The following is a 19,353-nucleotide window of genomic DNA, read 5'->3' as shown; positions in this document are numbered from 1 at the left end:
CCGACTCTAAGGGTTTGATTTTATCTTTTATTTAAAAAAAATACTTAATACATTAGAAACTTTGTTAGGAAAGACAGTCCAAACCCTAACCGTTGGGAACCTGTGCTCCCAACCACTACCCCTTATTTAACCCATATTTACAAAAAGGAAAAAGAAAAAAATAACTACTCGGTGCTTTTGTTAGAAAATTGAAGGCATTTCTGGATAAATTTGGACGTAACTCTGGAACTCTACCTGCTTCGAGCTTCCATTTTCAGATTACCGAAACAATCGTCCCACCTCTCATTCAAACCCTAAACTCACCGTTAATTCGACCTCTCGGTCATGCTACTGAAAAAAGGGAAGAAAAGGAGAGCCCCCAAAGATTGTTCCGGTAATGGGTAATGGGGGATCGAAGCCCGAGTCGTCCGACGGCGTCGTCCAGGCCGGGCTTCTTACCGTCCGCCGAAGAATCGATGAGATACGTCACAGAAGGAAGATGCGGCACCGGGACAGCATCCTCTCAACCACCGAGCTGCTGAAAGCAGAGGAGTCCGCCGAGGTCGCCCTCGCTCCCGAGAAAGACGCCTCCGCGGCCACCGAGTCCATAGACGGGCCCGTCTTGCTGTCCGTACCAGAGTCGGATAGCCTGACCGAGACGGAGTCGGACGGTGAGGAGAACCAGCAGCGGGACTCGGACGATATGACGCTGCGGGTTAGAGTCAAAAAGGTCGATGGGGAGGAAACCGAGCTGGGTTACGCCGATATGCCGAAGTCGCCCAGTTTCAGACACTTCGCAAAAATCGACACCCCGGCGGACTCCGACGAGAGTGGTAAAGACAACGAAGCTGGCCCGTGCCTTTAGTTTCATTTCTTGATGGAAAACACCTGCTGATTTTCTTTCTCTCATCTCTCAGTCTTCCATTTTCTGTAGATTCAGGAATTAAGAACTCCTTGTCTTCTTCGTTTCTTGTAATACAGTCCTGAAAATTTATTGTTGTCTTTTTGCAGGCAACGACGATCATCACGAGAAGACAAGCGAGGTAATTAAAACATCATCTACGACCAAAAAATCAATCATAGAATGACTTTATAAATCGCGATGATTTACTTTTACTGACATCAAAAGCATTTATGTTGTCACAGGAAGCTCTGTCGACGAAAGAGGAGAAGAAGAAGAAGAAGGGAAGGAAAATATTTGCGAGAAGACCCTCTGCCGTTTGCGGCCTTCTGCATGTCCAGTCCTGCTACAGTATTCCGCAAGACAGCCCTAAAACAGAAGACGAAGATTTTCATAGAAAAGAGAAAGCATGTGAAAAAACAGCGTAGATTGTTGGTATCGTTTCCTCTGATCTTCTCCATCGATTCCATTTCCTCGTTTCTTCTTTCTTTTGCGTTGCGTCCATGGGATCGCTCGCTCTAGGAGGATTTGTAGTATCTTAATTATTTTTTTATGTTAATCAGATTATTATCATTTACTGTAATTGTTACGGAAGTGATTTTAATTCTCTACTGCTGATTCTTTTTCGTTTTTGTGATCAAGAATTTGATTTTGTGCTTATTTTGGTCTCAATTATAACGGAATGGGCTGATGAGTCCTGTTTGCCTTCACGTGAAAAAAGATTATGTAACTTTTAGACAAATAATTAAACCGGATTTGGCAACCTGGTTAGCAACTCCGGTCCGTTTAAAAAAATAGTTGTTGATCAAATTCCTATAATTTGAAAACAAAAATTCTCTCCATTGCCTCCGAGCCTAAACCCTAAACCCAAAACCCTAAACCGAAGACGTGTTGGAGTGGGAAGGGGGGATTTGCTACCTCCCCTTCTCTCAATCAAACCAAACAAGAATCAAGAGAATCCAAAAACGGTGAATATGAATATAATAAATATTATAATTATAATTTTTAGTAAATTGTGATTGTAAAACAATGTAGAAAATGATAGTTTAAAAATAAATTGAAAATTATATTAATTTACAGAGAGTATAAAATAAAATATAATTAAATAATAATAAAAATGTATATAATCAAATAGAAAATCATTAAGAATATTAAAATATTTTAATATTTTAATAAAAATGGTGGCATGACTTATTGAAAAATGTAAGCTAATAAAAAAATTAATTTATTAGTTGTGATAAACATGTAAATAATATGGATATAAAGTGCATATAGTGTATTTTTATAATTAAAAATGATGGTTAAAAGTAATAAAGTATTAGTTAAATTATTTTATTATAAATATAAACCATAAAAAAAATTATAATTATAATTTAATATTTATACAACAAGTGTTCAAATTAGTTCTAATAGACAACAAGTGATTATATTATACAAAGGGAGGGATGACACCCAACCTACATCCTTTTTTAGTTGCGACATAAGAGTAGAGGTAGGAAAGGGGCTGTCGGGAACTCCTATAAAAGAAAATAAAAAATTAATCATTATTATTTAAAAAAATAATTAATAAAAATAAGATAATAGTTAATTTTATTTTTATTAACTATTTTTAGAAATAATAATAATTAAAATATTTTTTTATTTTATTTTATTTGGAATTTGAAAGAGACCCTCACCCCAATGAAAGATGAAAGATGACAAATTGCTTCAATTATTATGGCTCCTTCCCCATCACCATCCAATTGAGAACTTTAAATGGAAGAGTCACAAACTTCCCCAAATATATTGTTCTATTGTTCTATTGGTGTTCTCTATCAGCCACCTCTGTTGACCAACTAAATGTCACAAATTCACAAGTGATTTAATATATTTACACGTGCTGGATGCTTAAGACTTGTTACCATTGTTCGGGCCCACATAGTCAACGGTCCTGATCTCTTAGTTGGTTAAAATGTAAAATTAAGATTTTAATTTTCAAGTCAGGGCTGGCATTTGGTTTCTAAAATTAAAATGTAGATTTCTTTTAATAATTTGGAGAAATAAGAGATTAAATCCTGAAAATACCCGAGCACTTTTTCTTCTTGCGGGTTCTCGGTCTCTGTTACGTTCCGGAAGACGAAGGGGAAGGGGATTTCTTTTCAAGTATTCTCTTTTATATTTCTTGACTGAGATCCCTTTGTAATTTATCTAGGGTTTCATAGAAGCTCCAGGATCGAGGTAGATCCGTTGGAATGGCGTCCAGTATTGCTCGCTTGGTTCGTCGTCCTGTAGCGGTGAGTTTTTGCTGTTTTTGTGACTCAGTGGAGGGTTTTATTTATGCTTTATTTTCGTTTTAACGAAGTTGGAGCGATGATTATTGTTGTGCTTTTGGAATTTTTGGTTGCTGGGTTTGCAGCCGGTGATCTCTTTCTGGGTAACTACGTGTTTATTAGAGATGCATATGTTGGTGGAGTTTTGAAGTTTGGTTTTTTAGTTGAAATGTCCCAATCTGGGGATATCCTGGCCGTTATTCATTTGTCATGTCCGATATCAGGTCTTTTTCTGGTTTTCATTCTTCTTTACCTTCTTATGATGTTATTTCCGTGCCTCTGGCTTATTGTACCGATTCTTATTTCCAGTCGATCATTTTACAGTCACAGTTGATTTATTTCAGCTTGTTCTGTTTTTAATTTCCTGAACGAATTTCTACTTCTTTCCATTTTGAGCTGCTTTGGACTGTGCCACGTTTTTTATTTGGCATCCGTTGAAATTCAGAATATGCAGCATACGACTCAGCATTTTTTTTTCCTTAGGTTTAGACGACTATCCTGCCATGAAAAGGAACGAGAATACCGTATCTTTTGGTTTCGCATTCGGTCATGTAGGTTATATCTACAACTATGGAATGTGATAACATGACGATAGGCATTTTTTTTTTTTTTTCAAAGATGCATAATAGCACGAGAATAATGGTTTTCCTATCCAGAATCGGTCAGCGCTCCTATTGCATACTGCTATGTTTTCTTTCCTAACTATTGCGAGCATATGATTAGGTTGTGCTTCCCTCCCTGAGCTGATGTTTGTTGTCTATGCAGACGTTATTTATGGTAAGAGGTTACAGGCATGTTCGAACCTTTAGTCAACATATCATACCAGGTGCTAGTCTTTTTGACATTTGGTTTGTCTTTTGTTATTTACTTTGTGTTTATATTGTTAATGGCTAAATAAATGTCTTGTGCAGGTTTTCCAACTAGAGTGAAGCCTAGCGGGTTAGTTATGAAAAGATAAAAATAGCATCTCATTTTGCTTTTCGGTTCATCACACTTACTGAGACACTCTGGAGTTTTTATGATTAGTGTATGCTGTTGCTTATTGTTGGTTGAAACTTCCCAATACTTACACTTGCTGAAACACTCTGGTGTTTTGCATATAGTGTATGCGGTTACCTATTGTTGATTGAAAATTACTGATACAAAACAAATTAAGTTTGTAGGTTTACCAGCCAGTTTAAACTTTTTGGTTTAGCCAGCATAACATGAAAATTTTCTCTCACGTGTTCAAAATAAAGTATGGAATTTTTTAGCTTGTCAGTATTTTCTCTTGGGAAATGCAGGGATAGAGTTCAGTTTCTTCAAAGTGATTCACCTTACCGAGTGTTCAGTCGATCCTTTGCTTCAGACAATGGTGTGACTTGTAATCTGCTTTCTTTTTTAAAAATTTCTTTCCCTGGTCAAAAGAACTCTAACAGATCTTTTACTGTGAAATGAAGGTGACGTAGTTGATGCAGTTGTCCCATTTATGGGTGAATCTATTACTGATGGTACCCTAGCAACATTCTTTAAGAGTATGTTCTCTAATCCTATTTTTTACTTGTCCAATTTTTTTTCTCCGATAGTTTCATTGATAAACAAGCGACCATTCAATGTCCTAATTTTTGGAAAATGCTGTAATTTTGTTGTGTAGAACCTGGTGACCGTGTCAAAGCTGATGAGCCAATTGCTCAAATTGAAACTGATAAGGTTGCTTCTGAAACTTCAGAATTATGTTAGACATGTTTAATTGAGGAGGCTGTTTATGGCTTAACTTGTACCTTCTCTTTTTTGCATCAGGTGACTATTGATGTCACTAGCCCTGAAGCTGGAATTATCGAAAAGGTAAAACATGGTTTCCTGATTTCCTTCTGCTGCCACTCTTGTTGTTTACTCGATTATCCACATTTAAGAAATGCACGTCCACCACACTGATATTAAAAATGTTTGATTTTTGTAGATTGTAGCAAAAGAAGGTGACACTGTAGTGCCAGGAACCAAGGTTGCTATCATTTCAAAGTCTGCTGCAGGAGCATCTGAGGTTGCTACTGAAGAGAAACCTAAGGAGACTCCCAAGCCATCATCTCCTCCAGCTGAAAAGGAAAAAGTGGAGAAAGTGCAACCTAAAGCAGAAGCGGCCCCCCTCAAGGAGAAGCTTAAAACGCCTACTCCAACTCCAAAAGCCACAGTTACAGAACCTGTACTTCCACCCAAAGATAGGGAAAAACGAGTAAGTATCTTCTTTCACAACCACTCCCCACCCCCGACCCAAAAATAAAGAGAAAGGAAGCCTGGCAATTAGTTCCTTATATTATTGTGGTTGTAATGCATGTGTTAACACCTTTTAATTGCAGGTTCCTATGACAAGACTAAGGAGAAGGATTGCTACGCGCTTGAAGGACTCTCAGAACACTTTTGCAATGCTGACCACATTCAATGAGGTTGACATGTGAGTAATCAGATTCAATTATTTGTTCTTTTGAAAAGTGGAGTTGATCTATTACAGCTGCAGCAAAAATCTTGAGAATCTATTTCTGTAATTTTCAAGAGGTTAGAGTTGCATTATCTAAGATTTTAATGCATATTATATAATGTTTGAACTATGTTTTTATTAAATTGCCTGAAATAATTTCAAGGGAGTTTGGTTTTTAATATTCTCTAATCTTTTGATTTTCTTTGTTGAAGTGCATAACACCACTATCTTTGAGGATTTTCTCCTAACACTCATCTAAAATGGCCTCTATTGAAACTATTCTTAACCTTGTTTATGGGATACCTTCCAGAATCAAATATAGTTTTTTTGACGTGTTGTCATGGTTGATGTGTTATCTCATGCAGGACTAATCTGATGAAGCTCCGTTCCGAGTATAAGGATGCCTTTTTGGAGAAGCATGGGGTGAAGCTTGGGCTTATGTCTGGCTTTGTCAAGGCAAATATCACATTTTGGGTTTTTCCTTCCCGGATTTTTATGGATGATCTGCCCTCTTATCTCTTTTCATTTTGTTCCAGGCTGCTGTGAGTGGTCTCCAGGATCAACCGATCATAAATGCAGTCATTGATGGGGATGATATCATATATAGAGAATATGTAGACATCAGTATTGCTGTTGGTACCCCTAAGGTATGTCATTCCCCTTTTCAAAGATATATATATTTTTTTTAAATTGGAATGCTCTTGTAGTGAAATACTTTCATATGTTCCATATTGAAACGTGAACTTTGTTTTGCAAACTGCTGAGTTATTATCCAATGCATGGTTTTTCGCCCGATTAGGAGGTGCCTGATTTTTTCTTTATTGGTCACTTTGCCCTGTAGAGACAATTGCATTCCTCATGCTGAACTTTGATGCCCCCTAGCCCTCCAAAGTTGGGCACAATTTAATGTTTGTGACTCTTTCGCAGGGCCTTGTCGTGCCAGTTATCCGAAATGCAGAAAAGATGAACTTTGCCCACATAGAGAAGGGAATCAACACTCTTGCAAAGAAAGCCACTGAAGGCACTATCTCAATCGATGAGATGGCAGGGGGCACATTCACAATATCCAACGGTGGCGTTTACGGAAGTCTGTTGAGCACACCAATCATTAACCCTCCGCAGGTAGGTTGTCGTCACTGTCACTTTATTCCAATCTGCTTTTATCATTTACATTCGCTGATCTATTCATGACCAAGCGTGTGTTTGTCAGTCTGCCATCCTGGGAATGCACTCTATTGTGCAGCGTCCAATGGTCGTTGGGAAGGAGATCCTTCCAAGACCCATGATGTACATCGCCCTTACATACGATCACCGGCTGATAGACGGAAGAGAGGCAGTTTTCTTCTTGCGCCGCATTAAGGATGTGGTGGAAGACCCTCGCAGGCTTCTTCTTGATCTATAAAGCCTAATTTCTGGAGATTGAATCTCTGGGGTTCATGGCAAACTTCTCAAGTCCCATTACATCCGAATAAATCTGCACTTGAACTTTGGTAAGGTTTTCCTGTTTGTTCACGAGGGATTTCAACATCTACAGGCTAGGACAACTGGCCAAGAAAATTTGAGCTACCTTATATGCTTTATTTCTTCCTGGATTACCCCCCCTATGATTGATTTTCATGAGGGGAACTGTCTTGGCAGGTATGCAGCTTTTTTGAGTAATATAAATTGTAAAAAAATTTCTTCATGATTCTTCTTCAGTTCCATCACTCTTTAAATAACAATAATTATAATTTTTTTTTTTTTAAAAAAATCTTTAGTTTTACCAGCTCAAATGCCTGCCCGCCGAAATTATTATTCTTTCAACTGGAAGTTAAAACTGAGATTGAAGGAAATTACATTTACCTCCGGAAGATCGCTTGACTGCAATGGGTATCTGAACTTCGAAGCATCCATGGCCCCTCTATGGGTGTTATGCAATGAAAATTAAACGAACAATAGCCTTACGAAATGCAACATGGATTGAAAAAGTTCAGAAACGATGACACGAGAAGGAAAAAGCTTGACTAATTGAGATGCAAATGTCAATAGCAAGCTAAAATATGATCTTCTTTGTTTAAATACACCACCAATTCTACCTGAATAAACAACTTGACATTTTCCTTTTCCATCGAATCACTCTACCTGCCTTTGGTGTAGTACTCTCTTCTGAAGACATGGGCAGTACGCAACTCACAGAATTAGGCTCTGCACACTCATAAATTTCCACATCTCAAAGTTCTTTAATAATCTGAAACTTCTTTTCTATCCTTATTTCATGAGAAGCAGCAGAAACGAGTAAGTATAATACGAAATAATCCTTTCTTGTGCAGAAATTCTGTTCAATTGACAATCTTGAATCCAATTCCATCAGGAATACGGCTTCAGAAATGGTTCTCTATAAGCTACTATGATCACTCCTTGTTTATCATGAATAGGTCATCTGGTATGATGTCCTGCAAGTATTTGTAGATATTATCATTTTATTTGGGAGTGATATATGGGGATTGAGAATCTAAAGATACATCTTTGAAACATTTCAAGAATAAAGATTTGGGTTTAAGTAAAGTATTTTCTTGGAATTGTGGTGGCTAAAAGCAAGGCAGGATTTGTATTGACAAAAAAAAAAAATATATGTCACATATATATATATTACAAGCATATGACTTGTTGGGGCTAAATACCAGTGGAGACTCCTATAGAAGTTGGTCATGACGAATAATAAACTCAAAGACAAGATAGTATATCATAAAGTAGTAGGTAATTGGGGCATCCGCCCTGATATATCCTTCAATGTTAGTGTGGTCAGTCAATTCATAGATCATTCATGCAAAGTATATCTTAAAGTTGCATAGAGAATATTGACATATTTGAAAGGTTCTCCTGAAAGTGGTTGTTTTTAAACCTCATTGTCACTTAAAGATAGGAGTCATATAATATGTAGATTATGTTAAATCTAAACTAGATAGAAAGTTTACAATTATTGCACGTTCTTGGGAGGAAATTTGATTGTAGCCCAGACTACTACTGATGAAATTGAGTATAGAGTTATGATTCGTACTATTAGTGAGTTGATGTGGGTAAAATCATAATTTTTCACTTTGAGTTATAAGAGATATTAGGGTTTGACTTTGAACCCTAACGAGAGCCCTTCTTTTAATTCCCTTTTAGCTGCTTTAATGGAAAATTCAAGCTTAGGCATCCAGATTTCTCACAAACTATTTTTGTTGGGATAATGAGAGCGTTGTATCCATAAAAAAATTTAAAAAACACAGCGGCTCGTGGGGGTTCCAATGGCCGCCAAGTTTGAGCTTGGAAGACAGGTTACATGATTTGACGTGCCTCGTTCTAAACATACTCCTGTACTTTTTATGAAAAAAATTGTGTAGGACAAAAGGAAGGAGAGAGGACAGCTCGTCCTTTTATGATTTTCTTTTTAAACCATTTTCATAATCTTAGTTCTTCTATTAAATAAAACACGACAACAAGAAAATGAGATTATTTATGTACAACTTTTGTAGCCCTAAAATCACACAGTTCAATTTATGCCAATTAATGTCAATCCGAGGGTGTAATGATAATTTCATGGACGGCGAGGGGAGAGAGACAACGAAGAGACCCGAACAGAGAAATAGAAAAAGAAGAAAAAATTAGTAAGATCAAATTAAGAAGGAAAAACAATAAATTGTTGGTGCCTCCGACGACAATCGCCAATAGCCACACACCTCTGCTTCAGTTCGATCGGGATTCCCATTTTCCGTTTCTCTCATCGCTGAGATTCGTCAGATCCTCAATCTCTCTTTATACAGTCTCTCTTGGATCCTTGATTCAAACCGCTGAAAATATCTAGGGTTCGTATTCGGTTGTTTGCCTTCTCTTTTCTTCCTGTTTTTTCCTCTCGGTACTCTGTTTCTCTTGTTTTTGTGTGTGCCTGTGGCTAGATCCCTGTATATTTTGGATCTTGTAGATGGATCTTTTGTAGGTCGTTGCGGATATCTTCGTTTGGTTCAAATGGGGCCGGAATAGTGATTAATAAAATTTTCTCGGTTCATTTTGTTGAGATTGTTTTTCGCGGGTTCAGATGGTTTACTGACTTGTAATGTTTTCGTTTGCTCACTTCTCTGTTACAAAGTATTTTTATCATACGCGTGATGATTTTGAATCAATTGGCATGTGTTTTATACTTTTGATTTGTAAATATGGCTTTTTTGTAATGTTCTGGTAACTTTGGTTTCATTTGGACAGCGAGGAAAAATGTGGACGACTCTGCGGCAAAAAGTTGGACGTGGGGGATTTCCGGTATCTGTAGGATGATAAGAACCAGCTTTTGATATTTTTTTTTCTTTTAAAGTGATTTTAGTCGCAATGCTATTTTTTTTTTTTCCTGCTCAGCTGAACTGTGTGGTGCTGCAGTTTCTTAGACAGTCTTTGCAAAGGATACAACCTGCGGCTTCAGTGCTGGAGAGAACATTCTCTACTGCAGCAAAGGAGGTAAATGTGATAACTAATTGCTTGCAAGAAGATTATTGTTCTTATTACGGTATGATGTTTTGAAGCCTGACGTTATTATTCATCGTTTATTATTTTTTGCGTGATTTTTAGCTTATTGAAGTGACATTACTGATAATACCTTTCAATTTATACAACTCTCCATGCTGTTGTTCAGAGTGTGTGCTACAGTAATGTATGTAGCATGCAGTACAAAGAACCTAATCTTTATTGTCGGTCATATTGTCACAGATGACTGTGCGTGATGCTTTAAACTCTGCACTTGATGAAGAAATGTCTGCTGACCCAAAAGTATTCTTGATGGGTGAAGAGGTACACTGATGGTCAAAAACTATTTATTGACAAAATGTTTACTAGAGTTTTGATTTAATGGCTTGTTTTTGCTGCAGGTTGGTGAATATCAGGGGGCGTACAAGGTTAGACAAATTCAATGGCATTTGAGATAATAGTTTTGGGTTGATGTTGCTCTTATTAGTGTTTTCATTAATTTGTTCTCTTTTTCTGTGTAGATATCCAGAGGTCTTCTGGAAAAGTATGGTCCTGATAGGGTTCTTGATACGCCAATCACTGAGGTTGCTGCAGCCTTTTTCTTCTGTTTAGATACTTATCTCAAAGAATTGATGAACTGTCACTGCTATCAGCTTTCTGGCATTGGCTATCACATCATTTGTGAATGATTCATCAGTTCTTGAAATTTCTGGTGATCTTTTTTTATTGTCTTCTTCATCCATTCAGTTAATTCATTGTTGTTACTTCTCCTTAGGCGGGCTTTACAGGGATTGGAGTTGGTGCAGCTTACTATGGTCTGAGGCCTGTAGTGGAGTTTATGACGTTTAACTTCTCTATGCAGGTTTGAGAATGACAGACAAAAATATATTCCTTTTATTATGTTTTTGTGAGTTATGCATATGCTTTTCATCTTTTCTGTGGACCGTGAGAGAACTTATAAAGAAATATCACAATAATAGCCTGATTAGTTACCTAAGTCCGTTTGGTCTGGTGGTATTCTGTTTACATTAGGTGCGTCAGGTCGCGAGTTCGAATCGCGCCACATCCCTCTCAAAAAAATAAAATAAAAAAATAGCCTGATTAGTTCAGCTTGAGCATTTTCTGGTGAAAGAGTAGATGGTATAGGATGCTTCTAAAACTTGTCTAGTTTCCACTTTTAATACGGTAGCTCTGCAGATTTACTTCCAAACTTTACACTAATGTTTCTTACATATGATCCTTGTAATTGTTAAACAAAAAAGAAAATACATATATTGTGTAAAAAAAATACTCATAACTTCTTAAAGAAAACTCATAATGATGTGATAAGAATTGGAGACTTATACTGAGTTCTACTTGTGATTCATCTGAGACTTCCGGAAGAAAAGAGTAAATAATGTATCATCTAGATGTCTTAGTTGGCATCCTTTGCTGGCCCTCTAAGGGTTTCTGATTCCAACATGGCTAAGCTTCAAGCACTTTGCCATGGCCTTATGATTTTCAGAGAAAATTTCCAGGGTCCCCTCCACGTTGAAGGCGATTCAAGCAATGTTATCAATTGGTGCTCCGGCAAAAAAGACCTTTCTTAGCGTCGCTGGCTGGCCTTGTTTTACACAAGATTATGAAGCATGCCTCCTTTCTTGTTTGTACTTGGAGTCATGTTCATGGAGCTGCCAATTGTTTGGTGGATTTTCTTGCCAAGGAAAGGGTTTTCCTTCTAATCCCTTATTATTAGGGACCCTCTTCTTTGTAGTTCTCGCCTTCAGCCTTAATGAAATCTCATTTTTCTCAACAAAAAAAATAAAAAAATCTAGTTGTTTAGTAGTAATATACAGGTGTCTAACTGAGGCATGCATAGGTGTGTATCTGTTTCTGATGGGGGTCTTACTTGTTGTCTAGTAATGCAACTTTTCTGTTAAGTTTCAGTATTAGACTCATCCATCAAATTTCATCTTTTCTTCATCCACTCCCTTAAAGGAAGAGAACATCTCTTCATCTCTTGTGTTTTATCTACTTAAGGGGCAAAGACTAATGCTGAGCACCACTATTTTGGACAATTCCTCTGCTGCTTAGTTACTCTTGCTTCATTTTTTTAGGAGAATGTCAGATCATGTTTGTATTGATATTTGATAATTCAAAATATTTTTTTTTTACAGGCAATTGATCATATCATTAATTCTGCTGCAAAATCAAACTACATGTCCGCTGGCCAGATCAATGTTCCTATTGTTTTCAGAGGGCCAAATGGTGCAGCGGCTGGAGTTGGAGCACAGCATTCACAGGTGCTACTTTCGATTGGTCCAGTATCAAAACTTGTTCTATAAAACTGAACAGCTTTGCCGATTAACTGAACTGAAGACGAATTCTAGGTTTTACTGTGATATATCTAAATGGAAGTTTTAAGAAGGGTATGGACATGGTAATCATTATTTGAGATTGTGTCTGCAGTGTTTTGCAGCATGGTATAGTTCATGTCCTGGATTGAAAGTTCTTGCTCCATACTCGTCAGAGGATGCTAGAGGGTTGCTGAAAGCTGCTATCAGAGACCCTGATCCTGTAGTTTTCCTTGAAAACGAGTTGCTGTAAGTGGTTACGCTTAAAAATTGCAAAAATGAATTCTTGGTGCGGTCTAATGCTTGATGTGAGATGTAGCCGGCATGACTCAAAATCTGCTGTGTACTGGCTCACTTGGCATGCATTGGTGCGTTACCCTGAGCGTCTGCTTTGTGTGTGTTTGTGATGTATGTGGCGGTATGTTTGAGTTAGTCCAAATTGTGTTTCTAAGGTGTGCTCTCTGTGCAATTTTTCCTCGGTAACTTCTATCACATTTTAACCCGGATTATGCTACAGATATGGTGAATCATTCCCTGTTCTGGCTGAAGTTCTAGACTCCAGTTTCTGTCTTCCAATAGGAAAAGCCAAGGTATATATGTATTTCTTTGTAGCCAATAAAAGATAATTTCAGGAGTTCTTTCTTTCTTTTGTTCACGAGGATGTCTTCCCTTGCATTCAAATTACCTATTTGTCAACAGATAGAAAGAGAAGGGAAACATGTGACGATTACGGCTTTCTCAAAGATGGTTGGTTATGCTCTTAAGGTGTGTTCTATTCTCATTCTAGTCTCTGGTGCATGTTATATGGTTATACTGTCTGCTAGCCAGATGAGACAAGGTCCATACTTGGATAAGAGTCGGTTGTGCTATAATTTCTGGAAGGTTCATGGGAAGTTTGTCGTTCTTGGAACTGATACCTACATTTGACTTATTTTCAAATTTCTGAAAATTCAACATGAATTGTATTTTCTTTACTTGCAGAGTTTGATGATTAAGATTATGATGGAAAACACCTAATGTCAATAATTCAAACTCTATATTTTGACTTGCCCTGATGATTGAAAAGATTGTCTTTGATGAATTACATGCACTTTTGTCCTAGTGTGTTTGTTGACTTGTTTAATGAGCCTTCTAGGTTTTTACCCACTACTACCATCTTGTGACATCTTTTTGACAATTTTTGTATGATAGTGTTCAAAATAGAAGCAAGTTTCTTCCTTCTTTTGTTTAAAGTTCATGACAGCAATGCAATCATTCAGAAAGCAGATTGAAGTTTGAAGTTCATGATTTTTTATGTCAGTATGTTGCATAAATATATAATTTTTACTATACATCAGCTAATGTAGTTATTCAGGTTTTTCTTGATATGTTTTGGTTGGTAACCATGCCTTGGGACTGTGGTAGGTGTTTCAGGATTTGACCTGGTCTTTTGGTGTATCTTGAGGTTCTGTATCTCTTTGGCAATGAACTTCATCTGAAGCTAAATAGGATGATAATTGGCAGTGAGCCTTTCAGCTTTTTCTTTTTTCCTTCTTTTGGAAGCCCCATGCTTTTGAGCTCTAAGTATCTTTCTACTCTACCAATTTGGTCATTTTTCAAGGACAAACATTGATGGCTTCTGCAGAGGTTCTTCTATATTCACACCTTTTGATGAGTACGAGTATAAATTTTCCCTTGGCTTGGTTTTAGGATACCTGAAGTATTCAAGTTGTTTACATATTGTTCCTCAGGGATTGGTAAGAGTAACAAATTTTTGTCTCTAGGGGCTCTTTTCGCTTTTGTTTGGTGATAGAAAACAGAAACTTTCATTTAACTGTTAATAGTTGTCAATTTTTTTTTTCATATAATAAAAAATATTTGCAATGGCTTATCTACATTCTTGTGTTAACTTAGCAACTGGATGAGAGAGCGAGGTACGAGGTGAATCACGTTAGGACGGTGCTAGCATGTAAAATATTGCCAGGATGATGACTAGCACTTGTGGGGACATGTTCTTGCCTTGTTTTTAGCAAGTCCTCTTCTTGCAGTGTAAATAGCATCATATGTATATTCTCCTTATGTAATCTGCAGTTCCTGTCTCATCTTGTTTCTCCTGCATTTTGAAATCTGTAAGTGACTATGATTTGGTGCCATGCAGGCAGCAGAAGAGCTCTCCAAAGATGGAATCAATGCTGAGGTAAATTAACCTGAAATCAGCATTTCAATTGCCAGCTGCTCTGCCTTTTATTTATGAATTTACATTTTACTAAACTGTCTCTAATCTTGTCACGGCAGGTCATAAACCTTCGATCGATCAGGCCACTTGATAGAGCTACCATTAATGCTTCGGTCAGGAAGACAAACAGGCTAGTTACTGTTGAAGAGGGTCTCCCTCAGCACGGTGTTGGTGCGGAAATCTGGTTAGTTTACCCCGTATACTCACCACAATGTTGTTTTGTTTTGGATTCGTTTAGCCTAGTTTTGTCACGATTGTAGGATTTATTTGGTCAGTGATAAGCCTAGACTAAGGAGTGAGGACCGCTAGTGTTCGGCCTTTCTTATTTAATTATATTTTGAAGTGAAAGTTTTCAAGAAATAAAATTTGGACCACAGTTTTTTGTCTTAGTATTATCCAGGTAGCAGGTTCTCAATTTTGAAGTATTATTAATTTTTTTAGTGGAATAGTATTGACTTGATGCTCAAAGATTTATACTAAACCTTGCTTTCTGCTTATCAGTGCGTCTGTAGTAGAAGAAAGTTTTGAGTATCTCGATGCACCTGTGGAAAGGATTGCTGGTGCTGATGTTCCGATGCCTTACGCAGCTAATCTCGAGAGGATTGCTGTTCCTCAGGTTTGTTCTGCTCAGAACTATTACTGTTATCAGGCCAAATCATTGTATTGGTAGTTTTTCTGACGTATGTGGAAATATGAAACTTTGATCAGGTTGAGGATATTGTCCGGGCAGCTAAACGAGCATGCTATAGGTCAGTTTCATTAGCTGCCTCAGCTTATTAACCTTCAAATCCTTGAGATCATTCTTTTTGTCTCATTTGATGCTCCCAGCTGTGTTTCAAACATGGGTATTGTATTTTGAAAATTTGAATACGGCATGTAAAACTGCCGTGTGGTGGTTTCTCTTACTGGTGCTTTTAGGCATGTTTCAGAGAGTCCATTGGATAAGGCTAGAAACTTTGAGGTCTGAGATTTTGCGGATCAAATTGCCATTATGTTTTGTAAATGTTGATGAGGAAGCTAAGCAATTGCAATAAATTGTGACACCTTTTCCTCAAAAAACAAAAAAAATTGTAATAAATTGAGTGACAGTCTTGGACTGAATGTTTAATTCTTTGAATGAATATGCTCATGTGAAGTGTTGTGGCAATCTGTTTTGCCGTTTCGAGAAAAAACTTAAAAGCAGCAAATAGAAGCATGTTTGAAAGGCTTGCAATTAGGGCAAAACCATAGGTTGTTAACAATAAATAAAATATCCGCTTCTGCAATTTAAACCAATAAATTGGCTTAGAAAAAAAAAAAAGTTATATAGATTAAATAAACACAGCTCTACCTTATTTGGCGTGTGAAGTCAATCTAGGGATTCTAGTCTTTTGTAGTGTACATGTGTAATCGATATTCAGATAAGATTTTGGATTAAATCTACATTCTTTTGGAAGACTTTAGTATAATTAAAAATAAAAAATTGATATTTACCAACATCCTCTATCGATTGCCTCATGGCGCCTCAAGTAGAAGAAAACATGAGATGTTTATCGTCCAGTTTGCAGCGAGATGCATGAATTAACTAGGGTGATTGTTCATGCATCCATATGAAAAGTAGTTGAAAATGTTTTTTTTTTTTTTTTTTTTTGTGGAAAAAAGAATGAAAACTCTTCTCAAACGAGCTCTCTAAAACCAACAAATTAAGAAAACAAACAGGCCAGGGGAAATTGCGAATGTTGTTATAGTAGGCCAGACTATACTCTCTCTCTCTCTTCTAGCCAAAAAGGAGGCCAGAGTACAATAGACACACCATAACTCTTCGAGTTGACAACAGTTCAAATATTAATAGTCCTTGCAATAGAAAACAAAACAAAATGTGCCCTGTAATGAATACACAGAATCAAATTTATCTGGCCGTAATTCCATCCCAGAACTTCATGGATTTAATGAAAAAAAAGCTTGCACCTTATTAAAGCCACACAAAAAAAGTCTGCAATTTGAGACCCCTTGAACTGGTCCCAATTTTGATCATGAAAACAAGTACCCACCAACTGGCAGTTTAAGATTAGATAGGCTTGAGGTATGCAGCCCCTCAGTACCTGTGTTCCAACTTCTCCTTCTCTATATACCACTGAACATACCTGTACCACACATTGGCAGCTCATAATTTAAATCTTATTATTAATGGGTTGGTGATATAATCTACAAACATATACGTCTTCAAATAGAAGTTTAGGTATTAACATTAAAACAAGTGTCACATAGTAAAAGAAAAAAAAAGAAAAAGAGAAAGATGCATGCCTTATGCTAAATACATATCAAACAGGAATTGCTGGATTCAGCATGGCAATACTAGGTATACAACTAAGAATTGATTTTAAACAAGCTAAGAACAGGATGCTTTGCAACCTGACCAATGATAAATATAACCACATAAATATATTCACATATTCAAATTCCAAAAAGTCTGAAATGTCAAATAACACAAACAAACACAAAAGACAGATCTAATCTGAAACACACAACTTAGTACATTGATGAGAAAGGGAAATAGGATATAACAATAGAGACAAAAGAAGATCAAAGAATCACTTACGTATAAGTGCCTACAAGTGGGGTGAGGAGGAGGCTGGCACTGATCCAATTTTCTGAGACTTTCTTGTTAATTTTGTCAGGTAAACCCTTCCAAAGTCCAGGCATCACCTTTTGCTGGAAGGGGGAGAGCGAGTAAACTACTGCCTTCATGTGCACCGGATTCTTACCCATTGAAGCAGGATGCTTTAATTAAATTCTGGAAGATAAGTACAGCAAAAAAGAAAATTTTTTTATTTTAAATAATATCTTAATTATTTTACAGGAACTAGATGACTGAGTCTGTAACCACAGGAATCAATCTCAAAACCTAAGTTCACTACACTTGAAACACAACCAGGAAAAACAAACTTGACTCAAACAAATCATTCTTAGGAGATTAAACTAATTTACCATTTCCAGGCAGGATAGTACTTGTCTTGAAAAATCTAGTGCTTCAGGAGTGTGCTATATGTGGACCTCGACTAGCCCGTAATTTTTTTTATCTTGATGTTTTTCTATGGGCCTTGCCAGTACCACAAGGCATGCATGCATGGAACAACAACATTATCAACTCTGTTCCATGCATATCAGAAAAAGAACAATACCAAAAGAATAACTACTGGCAGCTATTTCAGGAATAGGACAGTAATCCATGGCATCAAGAAATTACAGGAGCTGCATAATTGGAAAACATCTGAATAACTTACTAATCTATCACCTATGTTTGTTGAAAATTTCACACCACAAGAAATGAATTGTCATAAACTACTCCAAACCCTTTTGTCATATGCAGCAGAGGAAATTTTCAATCAGCTTGCTTGAATTAAGGAAACAAAACTCAGAAGGTCTTCATGCTAAAAAAATAAAAAAAAAAATCACGTAAACCACCATTTTTTTTTAAAAAGGAAGTGTTTTCATATACAAGTATTTTGACATCAAAGTGACTATTTACAAAAGCATTACAATGAGAACAAGCTGAACAAAAAGGAGTGAAGATTAGAATAGTACCATCTAGAGAACTAGTGAAACTAAATACATAAATTAGACTCGCAAAAAAAAAAAAAAAAAAAAGGTTTCCATCCACAGGTATTCTAGCATTGAAATGAGTACGGCGCCAAGCACAATGTCGAGCATTTCCAAAAGGAGAACTTGAAGGATTCGGCCGGATTATGAGTGAAAGTATGTTCACGAGAAAGAATGTTAATTTCCTTCATCACCTGGACTTAACTATTAATCAGAGGATTTGGTTTCTACAACACCCATTTGTGCGCTTAACGATCAGTATATGAAACAGATAAAAGCCAATCGCAAGAATTTGTCAACCAGGTGCAATACCAGAACCTCATCTTACAGCTCGAGTTTAACAAAGAGACTGATCAGAAAAACAAACGTCGGGTTTTCCAAAAACCAGTTGAAAGAAATTAGCACGTGAGATCCAGCTTCTATATTAGGGCTTGGGTTGATAGATCACAACCTCCTCGTAACTCGGCTGGAAAAGAAGCATAGAATGAAAAATAAAAAAATTGAACACAGAAACAATGAGGAAGAGCAACTGGCCTGCGGCTTGCGATGCGAGGAAGACGGATGATGACGGCCGTAGGCTTGACAGGAACCAGGACGCAGCACCCTTCGTCGAGAACCAGAAAGTATTTTTTGCTCCGGCTAGAAATCTGAATGACTTATTTATTTGTGGGCTTCATGGGCCCGGTTTCCAATAGATAATGTATCTCTAGGCCGTATATTGGGCCGAAGTCTCAGACTAATCATTTTCCACAAGCAAGCATAGTGAGTGTTTTTGAACATTGAGACCGTGGCCCGTGGGTTAATTGTCTTTGTGGGACCCATCAACACCTCTCTCTATCATGGTCAACCAGCCGCTATTATCGGATCAAGAGCATTTTGGTAATTTGGCACAGGATAACAGTCGTCCGGGACTTCGCCGGTCAAAGAAAAGGGCGGTCAGCTGAAACTGACTTTGACGTTTTCTTAAAAAAGCCAGCGTACGTTGTCGACGTGGCAAAATTACGTGGAAAGCAAACACCACGTCAGATCTGCAGATTGGTTTTTTCTGTTTTTGGTCAGGAGAGTGGCTCGTCCGACGTAGCACCTGATTCGGTGAGCAAACGCCTTAGAAG

At 37.2% G+C, this 19,353-nt stretch overlaps 4 protein-coding genes across 5 annotated transcripts; 3 read left to right on the top strand and 1 right to left on the bottom strand.

The window, feature by feature from the left end:
* The first annotated feature begins 77 nt into the window (after positions 1 to 77).
* Positions 78 to 1,582, top strand: LOC137963862 (uncharacterized). The gene is made up of 3 exons (XM_068811083.1): positions 78 to 812; positions 991 to 1,022; positions 1,126 to 1,582. Exons 1-3 carry the CDS (start codon positions 377 to 379, stop codon positions 1,306 to 1,308), a joined length of 651 nt encoding a protein of 216 aa, XP_068667184.1. The 5' UTR covers positions 78 to 376; the 3' UTR covers positions 1,309 to 1,582.
* A 1,364-nt stretch (positions 1,583 to 2,946) lies between these two features.
* Positions 2,947 to 7,325, top strand: LOC137953289 (dihydrolipoyllysine-residue succinyltransferase component of 2-oxoglutarate dehydrogenase complex 1, mitochondrial-like). Its single transcript, XM_068800617.1, has 13 exons — positions 2,947 to 3,153; positions 3,955 to 4,015; positions 4,101 to 4,128; positions 4,473 to 4,543; positions 4,629 to 4,703; positions 4,823 to 4,878; positions 4,969 to 5,013; positions 5,129 to 5,398; positions 5,523 to 5,617; positions 6,007 to 6,097; positions 6,178 to 6,288; positions 6,569 to 6,763; positions 6,852 to 7,325. The coding sequence occupies exons 1-13, from the start codon at positions 3,112 to 3,114 to the stop codon at positions 7,041 to 7,043; spliced, it is 1,332 nt and encodes a 443-aa protein (XP_068656718.1). The 5' UTR covers positions 2,947 to 3,111; the 3' UTR covers positions 7,044 to 7,325.
* A 1,886-nt stretch (positions 7,326 to 9,211) lies between these two features.
* On the top strand, positions 9,212 to 15,567 carry LOC137963837 (pyruvate dehydrogenase E1 component subunit beta-1, mitochondrial-like). Of its 2 annotated transcripts, none has more exons than XM_068811054.1 (15): positions 9,212 to 9,468; positions 9,863 to 9,922; positions 10,031 to 10,108; positions 10,358 to 10,438; positions 10,516 to 10,542; positions 10,636 to 10,698; positions 10,890 to 10,976; positions 12,271 to 12,396; positions 12,563 to 12,696; positions 12,965 to 13,037; positions 13,147 to 13,212; positions 14,585 to 14,623; positions 14,722 to 14,846; positions 15,164 to 15,278; positions 15,371 to 15,567. In XM_068811054.1, the coding sequence occupies exons 2-15, from the start codon at positions 9,872 to 9,874 to the stop codon at positions 15,440 to 15,442; spliced, it is 1,137 nt and encodes a 378-aa protein (XP_068667155.1). In that variant the 5' UTR covers positions 9,212 to 9,468; positions 9,863 to 9,871; the 3' UTR covers positions 15,443 to 15,567. The 2 variants fall into 2 exon arrangements, with proteins under 2 accessions (XP_068667155.1, XP_068667163.1); XM_068811062.1 differs by having other exon boundaries at positions 9,216 to 9,468; positions 9,863 to 9,916.
* Positions 15,568 to 16,361: 794 nt separating this feature from the next.
* On the bottom strand, positions 16,362 to 18,858 carry LOC137963831 (cytochrome b-c1 complex subunit 8-like). Its single transcript, XM_068811042.1, has 3 exons — positions 18,776 to 18,858; positions 17,241 to 17,435; positions 16,362 to 16,785 (listed from the first exon to the last, which is right to left on the bottom strand). Exons 2-3 carry the CDS (start codon positions 17,408 to 17,410, stop codon positions 16,737 to 16,739), a joined length of 219 nt encoding a protein of 72 aa, XP_068667143.1. The 5' UTR covers positions 17,411 to 17,435; positions 18,776 to 18,858; the 3' UTR covers positions 16,362 to 16,736.
* Positions 18,859 to 19,353: the final 495 nt, after the last annotated feature.

This window comes from Aristolochia californica, unplaced genomic scaffold (genome assembly GCF_029961685.1).
Source record: "Aristolochia californica isolate CCGP_79_NKW_82.1479 unplaced genomic scaffold, dmAriCali1.0.hap1 SCAF_1, whole genome shotgun sequence".
Lineage (NCBI taxonomy): Eukaryota > Viridiplantae > Streptophyta > Magnoliopsida > Piperales > Aristolochiaceae > Aristolochia > Aristolochia californica.
This window is presented reverse-complemented; position numbering and strand designations above follow the sequence as displayed.

Coding starts and splice junctions, on each gene's coding strand:
- LOC137963862 (XM_068811083.1), top strand. CDS start 377: ATGGGTAATGGGGGATCGAAGCCCGAGTCGTCCGACGGCGTCGTCCAG. Junction 813..990: donor GGCGGACTCCGACGAGAGTG/GTAAAGACAACG, acceptor GTCTTTTTGCAG/GCAACGACGATCATCACGAG. Junction 1,023..1,125: donor ATCACGAGAAGACAAGCGAG/GTAATTAAAACA, acceptor ATGTTGTCACAG/GAAGCTCTGTCGACGAAAGA.
- LOC137953289 (XM_068800617.1), top strand. CDS start 3,112: ATGGCGTCCAGTATTGCTCGCTTGGTTCGTCGTCCTGTAGCG. Junction 6,098..6,177: donor TTATGTCTGGCTTTGTCAAG/GCAAATATCACA, acceptor ATTTTGTTCCAG/GCTGCTGTGAGTGGTCTCCA. Junction 6,764..6,851: donor CAATCATTAACCCTCCGCAG/GTAGGTTGTCGT, acceptor TGTGTTTGTCAG/TCTGCCATCCTGGGAATGCA.
- LOC137963837 (XM_068811054.1), top strand. CDS start 9,872: ATGTGGACGACTCTGCGGCAAAAAGTTGGACGTGGGGGATTTCCGGTA. Junction 10,109..10,357: donor TCTCTACTGCAGCAAAGGAG/GTAAATGTGATA, acceptor ATATTGTCACAG/ATGACTGTGCGTGATGCTTT. Junction 13,213..14,584: donor TGGTTGGTTATGCTCTTAAG/GTGTGTTCTATT, acceptor GGTGCCATGCAG/GCAGCAGAAGAGCTCTCCAA.
- LOC137963831 (XM_068811042.1), bottom strand. CDS start 17,410: ATGGGTAAGAATCCGGTGCACATGAAGGCAGTAGTTTACTCGCTCTCC. Junction 16,786..17,240: donor CCACTTGTAGGCACTTATAC/GTAAGTGATTCT, acceptor TGTGTGGTACAG/GTATGTTCAGTGGTATATAG.